Source organism: Callithrix jacchus, chromosome 12 (assembly GCF_049354715.1).
Source record: "Callithrix jacchus isolate 240 chromosome 12, calJac240_pri, whole genome shotgun sequence".
Classification (NCBI taxonomy): Eukaryota; Metazoa; Chordata; class Mammalia; order Primates; family Cebidae; genus Callithrix; species Callithrix jacchus.
The window spans coordinates 71,202,076-71,222,615 of record NC_133513.1 but is presented as its reverse complement, the minus strand read 5'-3'; the positions used below and the strand labels follow the sequence as shown (position 1 = coordinate 71,222,615).

Sequence of the window (20,540 nt, the reverse complement as noted above, 5' to 3'; positions counted from 1 at the left end):
TCCCAAAGGAGAAATTCAATGTAAGAGAACAAGCTATTCACTTTAAGGAGACTTCTGTTGACAAGAAGATCCAGGTCTTATTCAGATCCTATCAGCAATTCTTTTTAAACAAGGACAACCCAGCCACAATACACAATAACAAAACCCACATTTCCTTTAAGCTAAATGACTTCAACCTGGGAAGTGGGAACCCTATACTTGATTTTAACTCATTGTGATAACCTTGTTATATTCACTTTATGAAATAAACAATAAGAGTGAGATATTTGAAAGAGAATAATACTGTTTCATAAATGCACATTTTAAAGCAGAATTCTGAGCTTTTCTAGATAATAAGACTGATTTTTCTGAAAATACAATGTGTCTCATTCACAACTCATGCAATGAACTTCAGTAGTTTCTCAATGGAGTTACTAGAACTTAACTATCCAAAAGCACAGGTCTTATGATGAATAGGCCCCTAACTAGTCATTTTTTCCCTAGAACATTAATCAAATCCCAAAGGCTGAAGTCCAAAGCTAGTCTGGGTTGTAGTCCATGTGGTTGCTTCTTTGTGGCTTTGTTTCAATCTCTTTTAGCCCTGAAAAATATTCGCCTTCAAAACTAAACTTAGAAAGATGGGAGCAGAGGAGATGGCCCGCTGGGTTCTTAATCTGGCTCATTCTGTGTCACTGGGTAAACCACCTAATGATGCTGGCCCATAAGCCCTCTACTTTTCTGATGATACTACCTTGACTCCTTCAATTTCTAAAATTCAACAAATATTAGAAATCAGTAAGTATCCACTGAAAATCATAAAATCACTTGCCATATGAAATAACTTATCTGTGCCTTTAAAGATGGTAGGTCACATTGGAAAGCATTAGCCATTTCCTCAAATACTAATTTTTAAGATACATATTTAAATTTAGGATTGACTGATAATAATTATACATATTTGTGGGGTACATGGTGAGTTTTCATACATACAATATATAGTGATCAAATCACAATAATGAGGTTATTCACCACCTCAAATATTTATCATTTGCTTGTGTTAGGAACATTCAAAATCTTCTCTCCTAGCTATTTGAAAATCCATAATAAATTATTGTTGATGAGAGTTACACTACAGTGCTGTAGAATACTAGAACGTATTCCTCTAATCTAGCTATGATTTTATATCCTTTAACCAATCCCTCCCTATCTCTCTCTCCCTCTTACCCTTCCCAGCATCTAGTAACCACTCTTCTACTCCCTACTGCTATCAGATCAACTTTTTTAGCATTCAAACATGAGTGAGAACATGCAGTGTTTATCTTTCTGTGTCTGGCTTTTTCCACTTAATTTTCTCTAGGTTCATCCATGTTGTTGTGAATACAAGATTTCATTAGTTTTTTATGACTGGATAATATTCCATTGCATATAAGCACCATATTTTCTTTATCCATTTGTCTGTTGGTAGATACTTAGGTTGTCAAATACGAACATTTTGTTAAAAAAAAAAAAAAAAGAAAATTCAGTTTTTATCTTTCTTCAAACCTGACTTTTGTAACCTTTAGAAGGCCAAAAATGTCCTAAAAAGAACAGCATGTGCCAATGCTAGGAAGGCCAGATGTCCAGACTTGATGCGTGTCCCTATAAACCTCTGGAAGGTGAGGACAACAAAGTCCATTCTTGTACTGCAGCTCTTGCACCTCACCCCTGTACAGGCCCAAAGCTAGGTACACATTTGCTTCTTAATAAATCCTGTTGAAAGGAAGAAAATATCTCAAAGGTCACCGCTCTCAGGAAAAATTTGGTCTTCGAATCAGCAGTAATATTTAAGTTAGCAGGGGTAGAGGGAGCAGAATATATTTACAAAAGCTGTCAATTTTATATTTCACTAAGTGATAGCCTTGGAAAGAAATCAAACAAATCTCCCCTTCATTTCCTTACAAAATGAAAATTTGAAGAACAATTTCTAAGTGAAAGAGTTGTTCATAGACTCTATTAAAAAAAAACTCACTACATTCATTGCTCTTATATTTATATTTTTGCCAAAAAAGCAATAAAAGCTATAGCACAGGCTGGCCCCTGGGAACCACCGAACTGGATACAGTCCCTTCCAGCCTTCCGTGAGCGAGTAGGAAATTAGTAGCATGAAGAGGAATACATGAAAGAGCAAGCAACAAGAAAAAGGATCGAGATGTCACGCCAGAGAAAGGAGGAGCAAATGAGACAAAGCTGCAGGGGACCTAGGGAGATGGGTAGGCTGGGAGGCAAAAAGCAGCACAGGCAGGTCAACTAGGCAAGTCCTGCCTCAATGCCTCTGCTCAGCCCAACACCTCTGATGCTTCTCCAAGGCAATTCCCAGACAAGGCAAAATGGAGGCAACTGCTGGCATGGCTTCCACTTTTTCTGCCAACATCACACTAAGGATTCCCCTGAGGGTGAGGCCAGGCCGACAGATCTGGTTTCCCTGGAAACAAGAGAAGGCTGGATAGTTGCATCTGAACAATGGGGCAGAATAAAGCAGGCCTGGCAGCAGTTCAGAGATTTTTTGCCATGCAGTTCATTCAACAGGGAATGAGAACTAGGATTCACACCATGACCATATTGGCTACAGGATGTCTTCATTGACACTGATAACAAAAGTTGCCTAAAATTAAATGAATCATAGGATAGAGCTCCAGCTGAGGAACAAACCTGAGTAGGGGAACAAGGTGACTCTACCGCAACTCAGCAAAATGCAAAGTGGCATCCTGCAGGGGTCCAGCAGAGAGGAAAATTACCTTGGAGATCATGCTTCCAGAGACCAATATTATGTAGCCCAGCATCTAATTACTCATCTTCTGAGAACAGCACTCCTAGATCCTAAGTGGGAAATATTGCCCAAGGTTAACAAATCAGTTTATTCCAAACACCAACATCACAGTGACTGGTTCAGAAATGGGCACATGCCCCAAGCCAGATAAATGAGACACAAGTATGGGACTTTTTAGACCTAGGAAGGGGAGACTATTATTTCACTGTGTGGCAGGCAGAAACCTAAAGGTGGCCTCCAACATTCTTACACCCTGATCACACAATCAAACACTAATCTAGAGACTTCTGTCAAGGGACTTGCAAATGTAATTCAAGTTTTAACTCAGCTGACCAAAGATACAGATTACTTGGCTGAGCCTGGACCAATCAGGGGAGCCCTTTAATATGCACAGTTTCTTCCAGTTGAAACATCAGACAACATCAGAGAAATTCAAAAACACAAGAAAGATTTGCCACACTGTTTCTGGCTTCAAGATAAAGGGTGAAGAGGGGGAATGTGACAGCCTCTACAAGTTGAGAGCTGCCTTCAACTGACACCCAGCAAGGATGCAGGACACACAGTTGCACAACTATAAGGAACTAAATTCAGGCAACAACCTGAAGGAGATGGAATGTGGACTCTTCTCCAGAACCTCCAGATAGGAAACTACCCCAGCCAATGCCTAGATTGAGTCCACCCAGTTGAGTCCACCCAGATTTCTGACCTGCATAACTGTGAGCTAATAAATAAATGTTTGAAGCCACTAAGCTCTTGGTAATTTATTACCCATTAATAGAAAACTAATATACACTGGAATTACTGACTAAATAATTTGAGAGGGGCTGACCTAAAGATGAAGCCAATATAGAAAAAGAAGAACCAAGAGATAGGAATAGATGCTATCTCCATGATGAGTTTTCAATCCCTGGACCTAGCCATGCATAGGGTGTATCCTGATCCTAAATTTTCAGCTATATGTCAGTAAGATCCTGTTCTTATTAAAACCAGGTTGAACTGACTTTCAGTCACATGGAAAGAATCCAAGATACTTTTTAAAAAAATTCCTCAATCAATCTTGAGCTAAGGCCTAACCCTACAGACTGGGTTTGCATTTGAATAGAAAAACACAGCTGCCTATTCCTACAGAAATAATACCATTCTGTCACCTCAGGAATGTTAAAGGCAGAAGAAGCCTCTTTCTAGACCATTTTCATAAAATTAACACAATTTTGAGGAAGAAACACATCTTGAACACAACAATAAGTACCATCTTGAGGCCTGATATGGTTTGATGCCAAAATATCTATATGATAAACTGTGGATGCCAATAAAAACACACTCTAGTCCTCCACATGGAGATACACAAAGTCACAGACCCAGACATCCGACTCAAAGAGGGACACTGCACATGTGCAAATTGTCCTACTTTTAACAAAATTAACACATTCAAGGATTCTTCATAGATATCTTTGACATTGAGTCTAAAGTTGAGTTATTATGACCAGCATAATTGAACAGATAAGAGTTAACAGTAGTATGTGACAACAGATTAATTTTTCATATTGATTTCAGGTTAACAAATCATCGCTTCCATACCAAGCTAAATAAAAATAGGTGTCTCCTTTGTAGAATAAGACTGCAATTACAGATCCAAGGTTAAGCTTCTTCTTTTTTTTTTTTTTTTTTTTTGAAATGGTATCTGCCACTATTGCCTGGGCTGGAGTGCAGTGGTGTGATCTCAGCTCACTGTGACCTCCACCACCCAGGTTCAAATGATTCTCCTGCCTCAGCCTCTCATGTAGCTGGGGTTAAAGCCCACCACGACGACCGCTAATTTTTGTATTTTTAGTAGAGACAGGATTTCACTATGTTGGCCAGCCTGGTCTCAAACACCTGACCTTGAGATCCACCTGCCTCAGCCTCCCAAACTGCTGGTATTACAGGTGTGAGCCACTGTGCCTGGCCCAAGGTTAAACTTCCTAATGTTGATATTAGGTCATTATTGAACATCTGTTCCATGCTAGTGGTTTATTACATTTGCTAGTAATTTATTATAAGATAGTCTTTTCCTCTAGATTCTAATGACATTCTTGAGGAATTTGTTCTATTATGGCAGAACAACAGTCGGAATATAGCACAGCGCAAGTCTGAATCCATGCTCATTCTAAGCATCTTCTCTTCCTCTGGTTCCTCAATAACCAATGAGAGAAATGATACCACACACAAACCTGGAAATCTCCCAGGTATTTTTTTTATAAAGTCAATACTAAATTAAAGCAGCAACATAGGCAGAACACACCTTTAGAATGCCCCATAGGGTCAATTAACAGCAAAAATATTCCTACCCTATTCTATAAATACAAAGAGCACTCATAATGGAGTCTCCAGAATAGAGTTATATTAATATTCTTTCCGTTAAAGAGATGCTATTATCCTCTCACTCTAACCCATTTATGCCTAGTGTTCCATTATTGGAATGCTAAGCATGCGGGAGTTATTTATATCCTGCTCAAGGTCATCTCCAAGGTCTGATTGCAAAAATTCAAAAAATTGTAACCTCAGGTATAAATGGGCTAAGCACTCATAAAGGGAGTACAATGCAGTATCAGAGAACTTGTGCTTGCCTCTTTCAGATGTTTTATATTTTACTAGTTACCAGGTGAAATGGCTTAGCCAGTGTGACAGTGTTACTATTCCTCATGAAGTAACCATGTGACTGAAATTTCTCCACCTTCCAAAATCATTTCTCTTTCCTACTCTCTACCTCACAGAGTTAGAAATAGGGAAGCAAGTTGGGAAGAATAGATTATCATCCTTTTTTGACCTTCACTGTTGAATCTATCAATTTCTTCTCCCTTACAAAAGACAACACCATCCTTTCTCATTCCATAACCTGGATATTATAGGACACTGTGACTTCCATCTGGGTTGATTTCTTCCTCTCCATCAGTGGCCCCTGACATATTCAGTGACTTCAATGTCCAGGCTGACAATCATGCTAATGCCTGGCTTCATAATTCCTCAGCCCCCTCAATTCCAGTGTTCCTTCCCCTTAACTATGCCTGGCTGTCTCAGCAAGTCGCCATAAACTTCAGAATCTCAAACCTTCTAAACATCCCCTCTCTTTCAGTGAATATACAATATATTATTATAACTATAGTCACCCTGTGATACAATAGAACACCAAAACTGATTTATCCTGTCTAATTGAAACTATACCGTTCACTAATATCTCCCCCTCCCCATCCACCTCCTCACCACCCGCCTCTGGTAACCCTATTTTACTCTCTTCTAAAAGTTTGACTTTTTTTAAATTCCACTTATAAGTGAGATCATATAGTATTGAGGCCTTTCAATTTTAACAGGCATCGATTCTACCCTTTTCTTTCACTCCCTGCAAATAAACTTATTCTGTCTTCCTAATTCTATTAAGATTTTAGATTTTTCTATGTTCCTACAATGAGTCATGCCACTTAGACTCCTTACCATGGGGGAAACATACATGGGGGAGACAGACAGCTGTCTCTATGGTTTGATTCTGGGGACAAATAAATAAAATAAAAAGTCAGTATACCCAGCTAGAAGTCTTAGCTACCTTGAAATCATCACCTTTGGAGATATAGCATTTATTGATGTGCAAAAGACTCATGCAACGTTTATCCATTTTCCCATTCTGGGATTTAGCATCTGCTTCTTTGTGCCCAACACATCTCTCTTGGTAAACCCATTAACCCATGGCAATTTTTTTTTCAGATTTATAAGCTTCCTTCTTAAGCCTGGAGGGGACAAATGATAGAGATGGTCAACACCAGCAAAAGACAGTTTCATGGCCAATAAACCTCAAAGACAAGGGAAATAAGCAATCCATGTAAGGTCCGCAAAGCTTCTCCTTCAAGGTCATTTGGCTTGTGGCTGACCTTACCTATATGACCTTGAGATCCCAGGTAAGAAGTAAAATGAAAACAAACTCATATTCACTCAACTGACATTGTTTTATCCAAAAGGTAAATGCAGAATACCTTCAAAGTATCTATCAGATAAGAAAATAAAGTGTTTTTCCTGAGCACAGATGCCATGAACAGTTTTTGAGGTGACCACTTCCTTCTGCAGGATGATGACACAGGAGCTGAGTTGGGTGAGTATAATAAAGAAGAAGGTCCATGGTGACCCAAAGCTTTAGCCTGCTCCTTAAGATGGCTGTACCACTTTGGATCCCGAGTTGACCACAATTCTCCACTTATAATAATGTGGCCTCTCTCTCATGACTGATAAATAACTATGCTAAGCACATATATCACTTCCATATATACCACTTGCACTACTTACTATTTACTCCCCAAACTAGGCTTCAGATGGTGGGTTGACCAGGAAGAGGCCTTAACCATGAGTTACTTGGTTTTCCTTATTCTATCCCTGATGGGAAGCTATGGCTACTTTCTGAAAGCACTGGGAAAATGGAAAAAGGGTAGAATCAATGAATGTTAAAAATGAAAGGCCTCAATACTATATGATCTCACTTATAAGTGGAATCTAAAAAAGTTAAACTTTTAGTAGAGAGTAAAATAGGGTTACCAGAGGCTGGTGGGGAGGAGGTGGACAGGGAAAGGGGAGACATTAGTGAACAGGTATAAAGTTTCAGTTCAAAAGGATAAATCAGTTTTGGTGTTTTGTTGTACCACGGGGTTACTACAGTTAATAATAAAATATTGTATATTAGCTGAAAGAGAGGATTTTAAATGTTCTCATCACAAAGAACTGATACATATTCAAGGTGATGAATATGCAAATTACTCTGATTTGTTCATTCTATAATGTATACATGTATCAAAACATCACATTGTATCCCATAAATAATACAAATGTACAATTATTATCTGTCAATTAAAAATCTAATTAAACTTAAAAAAATATCTGAAAGAACACCTAGAGTTAACCCAGTTCAAAACTTCCTGCCTTATTTAACAAATGAAAACTAAAAGAAATTGATGTAGTGCTCTTTCAAACATAGTCTGGCAGTTGGAAACAGTATTTTGAGGACCCAATATGGCATTTTTTTTCAGGAAAGTGGAGATTCATTAGTTTTCTTTGTAAATATGTTATTTTTCTTAATTGGATTCAAAGCAAGGAATATAATCCACAAGCATGCAGAGAGTAAAAACAATCATTTTTCCTCATTTTATCTTCCAAGTACCTTTCTGATCTATTGAATGCTTATGAATTATACTGATTGGCAGACTAAGACCAAGGATTAAGATAGATGAGATGCTGACAGATCTCAACTCTAGGAATATTTTCCAGTCAGGATTCAAAGGATCCTAACCCCCATAATCTGATGTCTTACAGAGGCAGAATCATACAGCTCAGGTGATGGCAGTAGGGAGATTTAATCAGTTTTTTTTTCTGGAAAAAATTCCTGTACCCTAGTCCGAGAGACATTAAAAACGTGGAATAAAAAAATGCAATTCCTACCAAGAGACTCAAAGTCAAAAACTGGGAGCTCTAGACTGACAGAAGAAAAATGAGATGGGCAGGTGTCAAATCTATATTCATACCAAGTAGAAACTGGAAGTTAGTGAGCACTTTAGCCCACTAGGAAAGTATGAGAAACACACACAGAGACAACATATGCAGATATGTTAGACCATGCATCCCTGTGCCAGGCGGAGAGGACCTCGGGTCAACTGCCAGCTCTGGAATCAAGCTGAGCCCTATCTGCTGGGCACAGAGCAAGCAGACAAACAAGCACAAATAGAAGTGAAATACCAGATGTAAAATCCGGTAATGTATAAAGCATGTATGTAGCATCTTGTAATTACTACTTATGTACAACATACAGAAACAACTTGAAAACACTTGTGGACCATGATTTTCATGAGGCTCAAGAAACTCTTTTTTGATTTTAGACTTGCAAGTTGGTATGGAAGAGAGTGCAGTTATGGAACTGGTAGGGTCTTTCTAAGAGTGCATGGGGAGGTGGTGAAAAAACAAAAGAAAGGAACAAAATGCAATGAAGAGAGCTAACATAACAGAAAATTCTACCTTACATTTTAGAGATGAGAGGCATACTCCTGTAAAAAGCCAGCTCTACAAAGAGGCCAGAACAGCTCATAATAAAAAAATGTGTACAATAGATAACAACGGCTCTAATAGTCAACAACCAGAAACAAGTATACAATACGTTGCAGCAAGGCAAATGAAAACTACGACTACCTACCAAACATGAATGACCCTCATGAACCATAACATGGAGCAGATGAAGCCGGACACAAAAGAGGGCATGTAATCCATGAATCAACACTAAAAAATACTAGTTATCTTCATAGGGGAATAGTGACTGGAAGGAATTACAGACGGGCATCTGAGATGCTGGTCATATTGTTTCTTGATTTCTGTGCTGGTTGTATACTTTCTAAGAATTCATTCAGCTGCACACTTATGATCTGTGCACTTTTCTGTATGTATTTTCTATTCCCATTAAAAATATTATAGCAATGTTTCCCATTAGTGTTTCATAGGGACTCCGTTGCCTATAGAAATGTTATTAGGTGGTTCTTCTATAAAAGAGCTTGGTATTCAATAAGTTGAAAACTGCTGTGAACGATGTAGTTAAATAGATTCTTACTCTGCAGGACATTTCAATCCATGAGTGTGAACACACCCACCCTCCTGGATGGCCTCTGTCCCATTCACACTGCACCTCCTTCAAGCTTTCCCAAGGTCTTTTCTTGTATCACACATTTTGGCCATGACAGAAACTGTGTGAAAGAATGTGGGTCAGTCTATACAGTTCACTCTCTGACTGGAAGAAAACCACTGTCAGCACATACTGTATTCAACCAGCCTGGATTAGCAGCGCCACCTCTGTATGGAAGTGTGCATGTTTAAAATTTGGCGCTGCCTGCTGTTTCGGATGGACCTCTCCATCCAGCACTCTTACGCTCAGGCAACCAGTGCAGCGAGCTGGCACATTTCACGTCATTTGCAAATACAGTGTAGTGAAGGAATACAGAAAAGTAGATTTTCAAATATAAGCTTTTCACAACTGCAATTTGGGAATGCTCAAGTGATCTCAGCATTCTCATGGGTTTGCAGCTCAAAAACGGTTTCTCCCAAATATTTGAAAGTTATTGTGAGTTGACTCTTATAATCACTTCATTTTTCTAGTCACTTATGTCAAAACAAACCTTTGCTTCTTTACAACTAGCATTTTGCTTGTTCACAGTGGGGAAGACAGCTGCGTTCACTGATTGAGGCTCTTACCTTTTTCTCGTAAACTCTTTTTCACTCATTACCATGAGGAAGATTGTAGAATTTGGAACAAGTTTGTGTGCACACACACAAAAATAGCAATTCTCGTGTTCTTACCTTTAGGACATTTTTTACAACTTTAGCTATTTACCTTTGCTTAACCAAAAAGCTGATTTACCTCTAGGTATTTGTTTCTACCAAGTTCTACTAAAAAGAAAGAAAAGAAAAAGAAAATCACCTAAATTTAGTTAAATATACTTTTCGTGGTGTGGGAGAGGAAGAGGAGGGAGGGATGCATCTTCAAAATGTCAAATAAACAATTTGCCTAAGCACATCATTTCTCTTTTTGTCATCTGATCATCAGGTGTTTTCATTATCTTCCCTATGGCCCTAATCAGACATACCACATATCACCCACTACTAATTTACAATGAGGACAAGAAGAGTCAGACAGAGTATTCTGAACCAATGTCTTAAGCAAAGGCATTCATAATAATAGATATCATAATTATATTATATTAATTTCATACAGGAGAATTCAATTACATATTCCAAAGAAAGTCCAGAACAAGCTAATTAACATCATGATGTCCGGTTTGGTGGGAAATCATTTAGATTGGAAAATATAGCTTCATGTCTCAAAGTCTACTGAGAAAACCATATTGCAAACACCAAACTATATCATTCTCAGTGGATAAACAGTAAATATGATTATGTTACTGAAACACTACAGAAGCTGTTAGGAAAAACAGACAGAGAGAGAAAGACATAGAATAAAATTAAGAGAAAATTTCACAAATGTTAACTGTCACAGCCATGGTTACACAATCCTGAAGCAAAGCTGAAAAGAGTGTAACAAAATGACTGCTAGACTTGGGTTAGGGCCAAGACATCGTGAGCCTCCTCATTAACAATATTTTAAATATGTTTGCTCTGGAGCAAGGAAAAACATTGCCAAATGAACAAAGAAATAAATGAGTTCCAGTTGTGGTTTTGATTTGCATTTCTGTAATGATCAGTATTACAAGTTCACTTACAAGCAAAAATACTAAGTTTTCATCAGAATGAATTCCTAGTACTGTGAAAAAGAATAGGAAATCTCATGATTTGGCTTATTGATGTTCATATAGCCAGTAATAATTACACCTACCTCATTTAAGTCCTGCTGGGTTTCAAAAGCATCCTTTGGCCAAATGGCAGTCCTCTGGTCTATTCTGTAAGATACAAAGAAAAATTATTTCCATTTATTTATTTATTTATTTTTAATTGCATTTTAGGTTTTGGGGTACATGTGCAGAGCATGCAATACAGTTGCATAGATACACACAGGGCAGTGTGTTTTGTTTGCTTTCTCCAAAGAAACTTTTCAGTGATATGCATGTGAAGCTGGGGGCTACAAATCTGGTTGTATACCTGATGAAAACCCTTGGTGGTGTCCCACTGCCTGCAGAATAAAATACAGATTCCTTACAATGGCCTGCAGTGCATTAGAGCACTTGAACCCTGCCAGCCTTCCTGGCCCCCTCTCCTACCACTCTCACTCTTCTTCGCCACACTCCAGCCACTCTGGCCTTCTCTCTGTTCCTTGAACATGTATTGCTTGCTCCCTGTTCAAACCTTCACACTTGCAGTCCCTGCAGTATCTTAAACAATAGTTTGGATGTGGTTTGTTGCTGCCAAAATTCATGTTGAAATTTGATTCCCAGTGTAGCAATGTTGGGAGGTGGGGCCTAGTGGGAGGGGTTGGTCATGGGCCTAGTGGGAGGGTTTGGGTCATGGTATGTGAAAGTGAGTTCTTACTCAGAAATAAATGAGTTCCAGTTGTGGTTTTGATTTGCATTTCTGTAATGATCAGTGATGTTAGCTTTTTTTCATTTGTCAGCCCCATGTATGTTGTCTTTTGAAAATGTCTATTCATGACCTTTCCTATTTTTTTATGACGTTACTTGTTTTTTTCTTGTAAATTTGTTTAAGTTCCTTATAGATGCTGGATATTAGACCTTTGTTGGATCCATAGTTTGCAAAAATTTTCTGCTATTCTGTAGTTGGGTTTACTCTATTGATAGGTTCTTTTGCTGTGCAGAAGCTCTTTTATTTAATTAGATCCTATTTGTCAATTTTTGCTTTTGTTGCAACTGCTTTTGGCATCATTGTCATGAAATCTTTGCCTATGCCTATGTCCTAAATGGTATTTCCTAGGTTGCCTTCCTGGGTTTTTGTAGTTTTGGGTAGAGCTAAACGATGAGCACACAGGGACACACAGAGGTGAACCATAAACCGGGGCCTTTCAGAGGGTGGAGGGTGGGAGAAGGGAGAGCATGAGGAAAAAATAACTAATGGACACTAGGTTTAATACCTGGGTGATTAAATAATCTGTACAACAACCCCCCATGACAAAATTGTACCTATGTAACAAACCTGCACTTGTACCCCTGAACTTAAATAAAAAGAAGGAAGGGAGGGAGGGAGGGAAGGGAGGGGAGGGGGAAGAAAGACATTAGAAAGAAAGACATTAGTTCCCTAGAGAGCAGCTTTTTGAAGAGTCTGGCTTCCTTGGTTTCACTCTTGCTTCCTCTCTCACCATATGATCTCTGTTCAAGCCAACTCCCTTTTGCTTTCTGCCATGGGTGGGAGCAGTCTGAGGGCCACACCAGGTTCAGCTGCCCAATCTTGGCCTTTTCAGTGACCATTACTGTGAGCCAAGTAAATTGCTTTTCCTTATAAATTACTTAGCCTCAGTTATTCTGTAATAGCAACACTAAACAGACTAAGCTGGGTTTTGCCACTACATAGCTGACAACAGAAGAAAAATGAACGTAAGTTCTAAGTCAACTTTCTTTAGGTTACAAACAAAAACAACATACCCAAAACTCTACTACTGGAAGATACTTAGGTCCAAATAATGATTTGTCAAATTCTATGGTCCAATGTCATTTGTTAAATAGCATTCAAGTTTTTCTGCAACAGTCTGAATACTATTATGTAATAAACATATTAACTTATAGTTATTATCCTTATAAAAAGGCCAGTTATCTTAATGAATAAGAGATTTAGTCAGTGTTAAGTCATTTATAAAAAGATTTCTTTGGGAACCTAATTATTTACAGTTAGTATTCTGCTCCAATTTTAATCCTGAAGAAAGTATATATGTCCTCTAAAAGGACAACAAGGTTGATATCTCAATGTCAAAAGGTACATTTAGAAATGCCAGAAGCCTAAATGCCAGAAGCCTAACTTCTTTAAAATATTCTTAAGAATGCCAAGATTTTTTACTCTACAAGCTTTGCTTACTGTGCAAACAATTAATTTCTAATGAGAAAAGTTAAGGAGGTGGTAAAAGAAGAAAATTGTGAAGGTCAGACTAATGTCCTCCAATGCCTCCAGCATTTCCCTCCCACCTAGGGAGCGTGGTTCCCTCCCACCAACCACAAGCTTAGGCATAGACAGCTCAAGGGGAGAAAGGGTGAGGAGGAAGGCTGCTGGCTCATGCATCTTATATCCTTCAATCCCCTGAGCCACAAACAGAGATTTCGGTGCATCAGAAAATACAAAATAGCTCTTTCCCATTAAATAGGCAAAAGCAGTCTTGGAGACAGGGGTTAACCCACCCTACTCAGTAACATCTAACACTTTGAATGTCTCATAGTTTCTTTGTAACTCTCAGTAGTTCTCAAACTATATTTGTATAGAGTAGCACCAGAAAAATGGAAGAGTGGTATTCTCTAATGGAAAAAATATTTACCGGTTTATACTCTTCAAATACAAATTTCTCTAGGGCTTTGGTGCCAGCTTCCTGTTTATGAGTGATAGCAGGTGGTAAAACAAATAAGTAGCAAACATTCGGGGAAGGAAGCAGAAATATACTTTGTTAAAAATATATGGTATATGTTAGTGAAATATAGAGAAGAGCCTACATGGAATATACTCACATGATCTTCCAGAGAAACTACTCTTAACCATTAGATAAACCTCCAGAACAAGTTTGAGAACTGTAGTCTACAGCAGCAAAGGTACTTTAATTTACTAACCATCTGAATGTCTATTACGTGCCTGCACCAGTGTTGGGGAAGCAATAATAGACAATCAGAGGCAGTGTGCCTTAAGGAGACTTACAATCTAGCGAAACCTTAAATGATGATAAAATGATTGAGCACTGAGCCTTGAAGCCACTTCAGCAAATCAAGGATCAGGGCACAGCAGCTGACATTAGAATGGTGGTGAGAAACTGGAGAGGTAGAGACAGATAAAAGACTTTTTTTCAAGGATAAAAGCAATCAATAAGTCTTAGGTGTGGCTTCAAAGTATGAAGTGAAAGAGATGGGGTAATCAAAATTATTACAAACTTTTGAGCCTGTGTCACAAGGAAAATGGCAGTTTTCCTTGTTTTTTTTTTTTAATGAAGCCAGAAAAAACATGTAATGTGGGAGACACCAGGCATAAAGAGAGGCAACTCATGAGTTCAGATTTAGATATTTGAAGCTTGAGGAGAGGCTGAAATAGAGAAGTAAAAATGTCTGGCCAGGGTCCCCCTAGAACTGGGTGAACACTGTGTTCAGCAGAGCATGAGTGATAATTACGATGGTGTACGGTGGTCACGGGTAAGGTCATGTGGGCAGATTCTGCATCACTTTTTGCTTCATTATGTGCTAAGACATTCACTAGGCAAAGTACCTATCACCTTCTCGATATATATCTTTTCAATAGATGGATATATGAGATAGAAAGAACTAGACCCAATAATGACTTTAATTCACCAGCCCTTGCTACCTTAGGCTGGGTCTTCCAGGCAGTTTACTTACATTATTTTATTTAATCTTCAAGGTCACCATATGAGACTAACATTATTATATCTATTTGACCTAACAGGAGAAAGGGTAGTTAAATAACTTCATCCACTCAGTCAACAAATATTTTTTAAATACCAACTATGTGCTAGGTACTGTTGCAGGTGTTGGGAATAAAGCAGTGGATATCCTGCCCTTGTGGAGCTTATATTCTCATGGGAGGAGGAGAACAAAAAGAAGTAATCCAGTGATTATGGTGCACTGGATGCCAAGTATTATGGAGAAACAAAAGCAAGGCAAGAAGAACAGGACACGCAGGAGAATTAGCCAGGCTCACACTGCTATAAAGTGTCAAAGTCACCTAGAAGTAATGAGAAACAGAGAGGGAAAATAGAAAACCCACTGGGTTGAAAAAGATAAAGGTCATAGTAGAAGAGAAAAAAGAAATGAAGCTTTTCACTGGAGAAGTTTAGAAGTTAATGGAGGAGAACTGGAACAGTAGCCAGCCAGCTCAAATTCCCTTCTTTTAAGATCTTATACTGCTTGAATCGTTTTCAATTCTTGCTGGAAGCTGGCCTATACACAAAAACTGGGTCACACTGAACACTCCCTCCAATTCTCTTACCCCCTGTACCCAAAACAACAATAGGAAAGTAACTAAGCAAATATAAAAGCATGCTTCTAAAGGTGACCAAAATGAGTCAGTCAGTCAGAGTACTCTGCTAAATTTAATGTAACCTTGTCCTCTAGCCCAGGTCCAGGCAATGAGAAATGCAGCCTGCACTCCTCAGAGCCTAATTATGGTACTCAGCAGTGATGAGCATGTGATACCTCCAACCATCACCACTATCACTAACACCACCATCACTACCACCATGACTATCACTACCATTCACTAATATCATCACCTAACACCACTACCACCACCACCATTACCACCACCATCACCACCGCCATCACCACCATCACCAAACCACCACAACCACTCCGCAATCACCATCACCACCATCACCATCACTGTTGCCACCATCACTACCACCACTACAACCACGGCCAACACCTCCACAATCAGCATCACCACCACCATTGCCACCATCACCACCACCACCACAACCACTACCATCACCTCCACAATCAGCATCACCACCATCACCAAACCACCACAATCACTGCCAACCCCTCCACAATCACCATCACCATCACCACCACCACCATCACCATCATCACCAAACCACCACAATCACTGCCAACACCTCCACATTCACCATCACCACCATAACCACCACCATCACCATCACCAAACCACGACAACCACTGCTATCACTACCACAATCAGTATCACCACCACCATCACCATCATCACCAAACCACCACAATCACTTCCAACACCTCCACATTCACCATCACCACCATAACCACCACCATCACCATCACCAAACCACGACAACCACTGCTATCACTACCACAATCAGTATCACCACCACCATTGCCACCATCACCACCACCACTGCCACTACCATTGCCACTACCACTGCCACCACCCACCAGCCTCACCATCATGACCACCAGCACTATCATTGCCACTGCTGCCACCACTACTGCTGCCACCACTATATAATCCAATGTAAAAACTACTTCTCAACAGAGAAATGCAAAACTTAATTGTGTGCTAATATGAAAAGAACTTTTCCCTGGATTCAAACTGCAAACTTGTGGATAGCCTATGACTACGAACTTGTGGACAGCCCACTGAAATACAACTTTTCAAAAAAATGTTTGGTGTTCCCACTTTGCTGGAACCCTAAAGCCTGTGCTGAGTCAGCCCGTAAGGTCATCTCGCAGTGGCCTTCTCTCAGGAGGTGTAGTGGAATTCAAAACAACAAAACCAACTAAGCATTAAGATGTTTTTCTTGGCGTAAGGACAGTGTCAAACTGCAGGATGTGATAATTTGTGAAAACGCCACATTTTAGCTCACGGTTGTATATTTACACGAATGTTTTAACTATCTATAATTAAATAAGCAGATGAAACTGTTTTGTATTTCAGTGAAAAGATTCCCCATCTTGCCAATGGGCTTATGGAAGACAACTGACGGTTATCTAACACTTGTCTTTCCTTAAGCCCAATAACCAAGTTATTAACAAGCCTCTCAATTTCTTATCCCAAATAATGTTTGTGTCTGTCCCCTCCCCTCTATCTCTACCATTACAATCTGGGGCCAAGCCACCAGCACCTCTCATCTGAACTACCTGGATGGCAGTACTTTCCTCCCTGGTCTCCCTACTTCCCCTCTACCCTCCCCAGACTACCATCCACACAAGATCCTTCACTACCCTTCTGCACACTGCACTTGAAATAAAAACCAAATTCTGAGAGTATCCTATGACACCCTTAAGGATTAAGCATCTGCCCACTCTTCAACCTTTGCTTGCATCATGCTCCCCCTCTGAACTCCAGCTACACTGGCATTCTTTCAGTTTTGTGGATGCACCATGCTCCTTTCCAGAGTAGGCCTTCACACATGCCTGTAATGCTGCTCCCTCTCCACTTTCTTTCCTAAGTAACTCATTCATACTTCAGAGGCTACATGGCTCCCAACTTGGTCTCCCTTTCATATGTATGTTCTCACTGTATTCTGATCTTCTGCTTCTGCTATGCAGCAGGTCTCAGTTCCTTGTTATGTATTTATAATTATTTGATTGGTTTTTTTCTCTCAACGGTGAGCACTGAGGAGCCAGGACCATAGGAGCCTTGCTTAACATTTTATCTCTAAGGCTAAGCCTGGCATATGACACACAGTAGGCACCCATATGTTTGTAAATAAAGTATTCATCCCAGGGTTATGGGCAGCTGCCAATTCTTATATACTCCGAAATGTGTGTGTGTAAAGTAATTATAATATAACTGATGCTCCTTCCTCCACCTATAGCATGCTAGCAGAGCCTGGAGGTTGAAATAACTCTCATTTTCATAACATATAACAAATACATTTCTTCCCAGAAGAGATATACTAAAAATTAATGAGTAGCTTTTGAACCCATGACCTAAAAAACTGGGCAGAAAGAGTAAATGGAGAGCATCCAACATACTTTTTGGAATGCTTCACACAGAATCAGAGTCTTAAAACTGAACAGTACTGACTGACATCACATATTCAGAATTCAGGATATTCCACTGCATAAAAAATTTAGCCTCTCTCTAATAGAGCAAAACTTGGGATACACTAATGTATACCCGGATGACTGCTGGCTGGCTGTATGACTGCTGTTTCCTGAAACTCTTTTGAAAACAAAAGGTATATCCCAAGAGGACAACCCTCTGAGCAAAACATGCTTTATATACAAACAATAGCTCTATATGCAGACACAGACAATATGCCAATAAATTCCAGTAATATTATTAGAAACAATAACAGCTCTTAATATCAGTAAATAGAAAGCTCCTTTCTCTAGAGAGCTGAAGCGACACTGAAGACATTAATGGTTCTTACCAAATGTCTGCTAAAGAACTGAGGTCAAATATTATACAGCCAACTTGAAAGATAAAGAAACCAAGCCATGGCACTTAAAATTATTCCCTGAGAGGCTAATGAAAGAAAACAAAACTAGAAGTTCATGGATGTTCATAAACTGACTTCCCAATCCATGTGTCCACTTGTCCAGGTCAATGAACTCCCAAGGATGCAGCAGCTAGAAAAGCACACTGATCCCCAACAGTATACCCTCCCAGAAGCTAATTGCCCCCCACCTCATACTTCTCTGAAGATTAGAATCAGTTAGTATTATTAAAAACAGAGATTCCTGGGCCCCAATCCAACCAAACCTACTAAATCAGAATATCCAGAGAAGTAGGATGATGACATACAGTTAACAAGCACCCTAGAGGATTCCTAATTGGGGAACATTATCCTAAAGGTCCAAGTGCAACAGCCTGGGAGGACTATTTACCAATGGCTAAAGAACACAGGTGAGGAACTTCTTTGAGTATAGGAGTGACATGGTGTTTCTGGCCTGGTCCCCCAGGGAACACAATCCCAAAGAGAGAAGACTGTGCCCCTCAAAACACCATGAAAAACTTCAAATACAGGGCAGCCCCGCTGTCCTGGAAAAGGTATCACTTCTCACTTCGGTGAGCTGGATCAGAGACCAGAAGCAGCCAGGACCACAGTAATGCCCAGGAATGAGTGAGCAGTGAGTCAGGCGCACAGGGCCAGCTTCAGAATCAGCAGAGTGTAGGTAAAGTAGACATGTGTAGTTTAAGAGACCCTGTGAGCCATAAAGAACACGTTTTGAATGGAATATTGAGGACACAGGATCCAGGTTTTCTCCTGGGGAACTGAGTGAGAACAGAGGCCCTAATAAGACATTATTAGGAGTAATAATAATAGCAGCACCTGGTTTGCTGAGAAAGCTACAAGGCACTTTGCTTGTATTCCTCATTCATTCCATACACTTAGTAAATAATGATCCGACACTGGCTCTATGTGCCAGGCAGTGCTCAGCCAGGAGACAAAGTGGTTGTAACCAATACTTCAGCTCCAAGGACATTTCTGCCTGCTCCCCTCATCCCAATTCAAGCATCTGCCAAGTTTCTTCATTCTTCTGCCTCAAGATTTTTGCCAGGCCGGGCTCATTCCCTTAGCCTGCCTACGTGGCAGAGTTAACTCCCTGGGGGCAGCCCACAGCCAGAAGAGAAGGGAGTGTGTGAATAAATGCCACAGCTGCCCCCTCAACTTTCAGAGGGATGAATCTGAGATAGTGTCTACACTGTTCCTCAGAGAGACTCCAGTTGTTCAGAGTGGCAACCTACCAAGTTACACACCATTGTGGGCTCTTCCTCCTTTCCTAGTCCCTGCTTCCTGGGACACCTTCCTCCTATCTATCAGAATAGATAGACACCCGGGTCCTCCTATCTATCAGAATCCACCTTCAAGAGGAACCTCAAGTAAGAAAGTGGTGTCTAAATAGACACAATCTCTGCCTTTTGGAGCTTACAGTTGGGAGAAAGAAAAACCTAATCATACAAATGAAGATTTAGATCATAGACAGATGCAGTGAAGGGCACAAAGTATTATTCGTCATAGGGGCAGATTTAAATGACTGATGAATAGTTGACGAATATTTGTAACTATGTAACACATTGGCTCCTGTGATATTACAACTGACACTCGGCTTTGCACTACTTTAACTTTTAAAGTATTAATCAAGTTAGCTCTTGGCACAGAAGAATATTTCTTAAGACACAGGAGATTTGAGTAGGCATTAATATAAATCAAGCCTAAATGCTGACTGTTCCCTATTCAAGATTTTCTTTCTCTCCCAAAAGGAGAGTCATGAGTCTCTATCCTTCACTTGTCATCTTCCCTCCATCTTCCCTGTCACCAGCACCTCCCACAGGGATGATATTTAGCTTCCGAGATGTCCTCCTGAGTATAACACACTGTACAGTATATAACGCAGCACCCAGAGTGGTCTTTTTAAGTAAATCTGAGTCTGCCACTCCTGTTTATAACCTCTTGTTCTGACATCAACCTCCCTTTCCCTTGGGAAAGTAGCTCTCCACAATTCCACATGCAAGGGTAAACATGTGGCCTGAACTGGGCCAGTTAGTTCCTTCTCCCTGAAGTTGAAACTTGAGCAGGAATGAAAAGCTGTTGCATTAGCACAGGATCATCCAATGATAACACCTCAGAGAAACATGTCCCTGTCATTGTGATTCCAGAAATCCATGGACCAGGCCT

The 20,540-nt window shown here is 39.8% G+C and overlaps 1 protein-coding gene across 8 annotated transcripts in view; it reads right to left on the bottom strand.

The window, feature by feature from the left end:
* Nucleotides 1-20,540, bottom strand: part of FAM13C (family with sequence similarity 13 member C) — a 114,735-nt gene that overhangs the window by 46,341 nt on the left and 47,854 nt on the right. For all 8 annotated transcript variants that reach the window (XM_009009903.5, XM_078345940.1, XM_009009904.5 and 5 more), the window contains one exon: nt 11,166-11,229. In XM_009009903.5, coding sequence (XP_009008151.1) covers nt 11,166-11,229 — 64 coding nt within the window. The remainder of the gene's footprint in view (nt 1-11,165; nt 11,230-20,540) is intronic.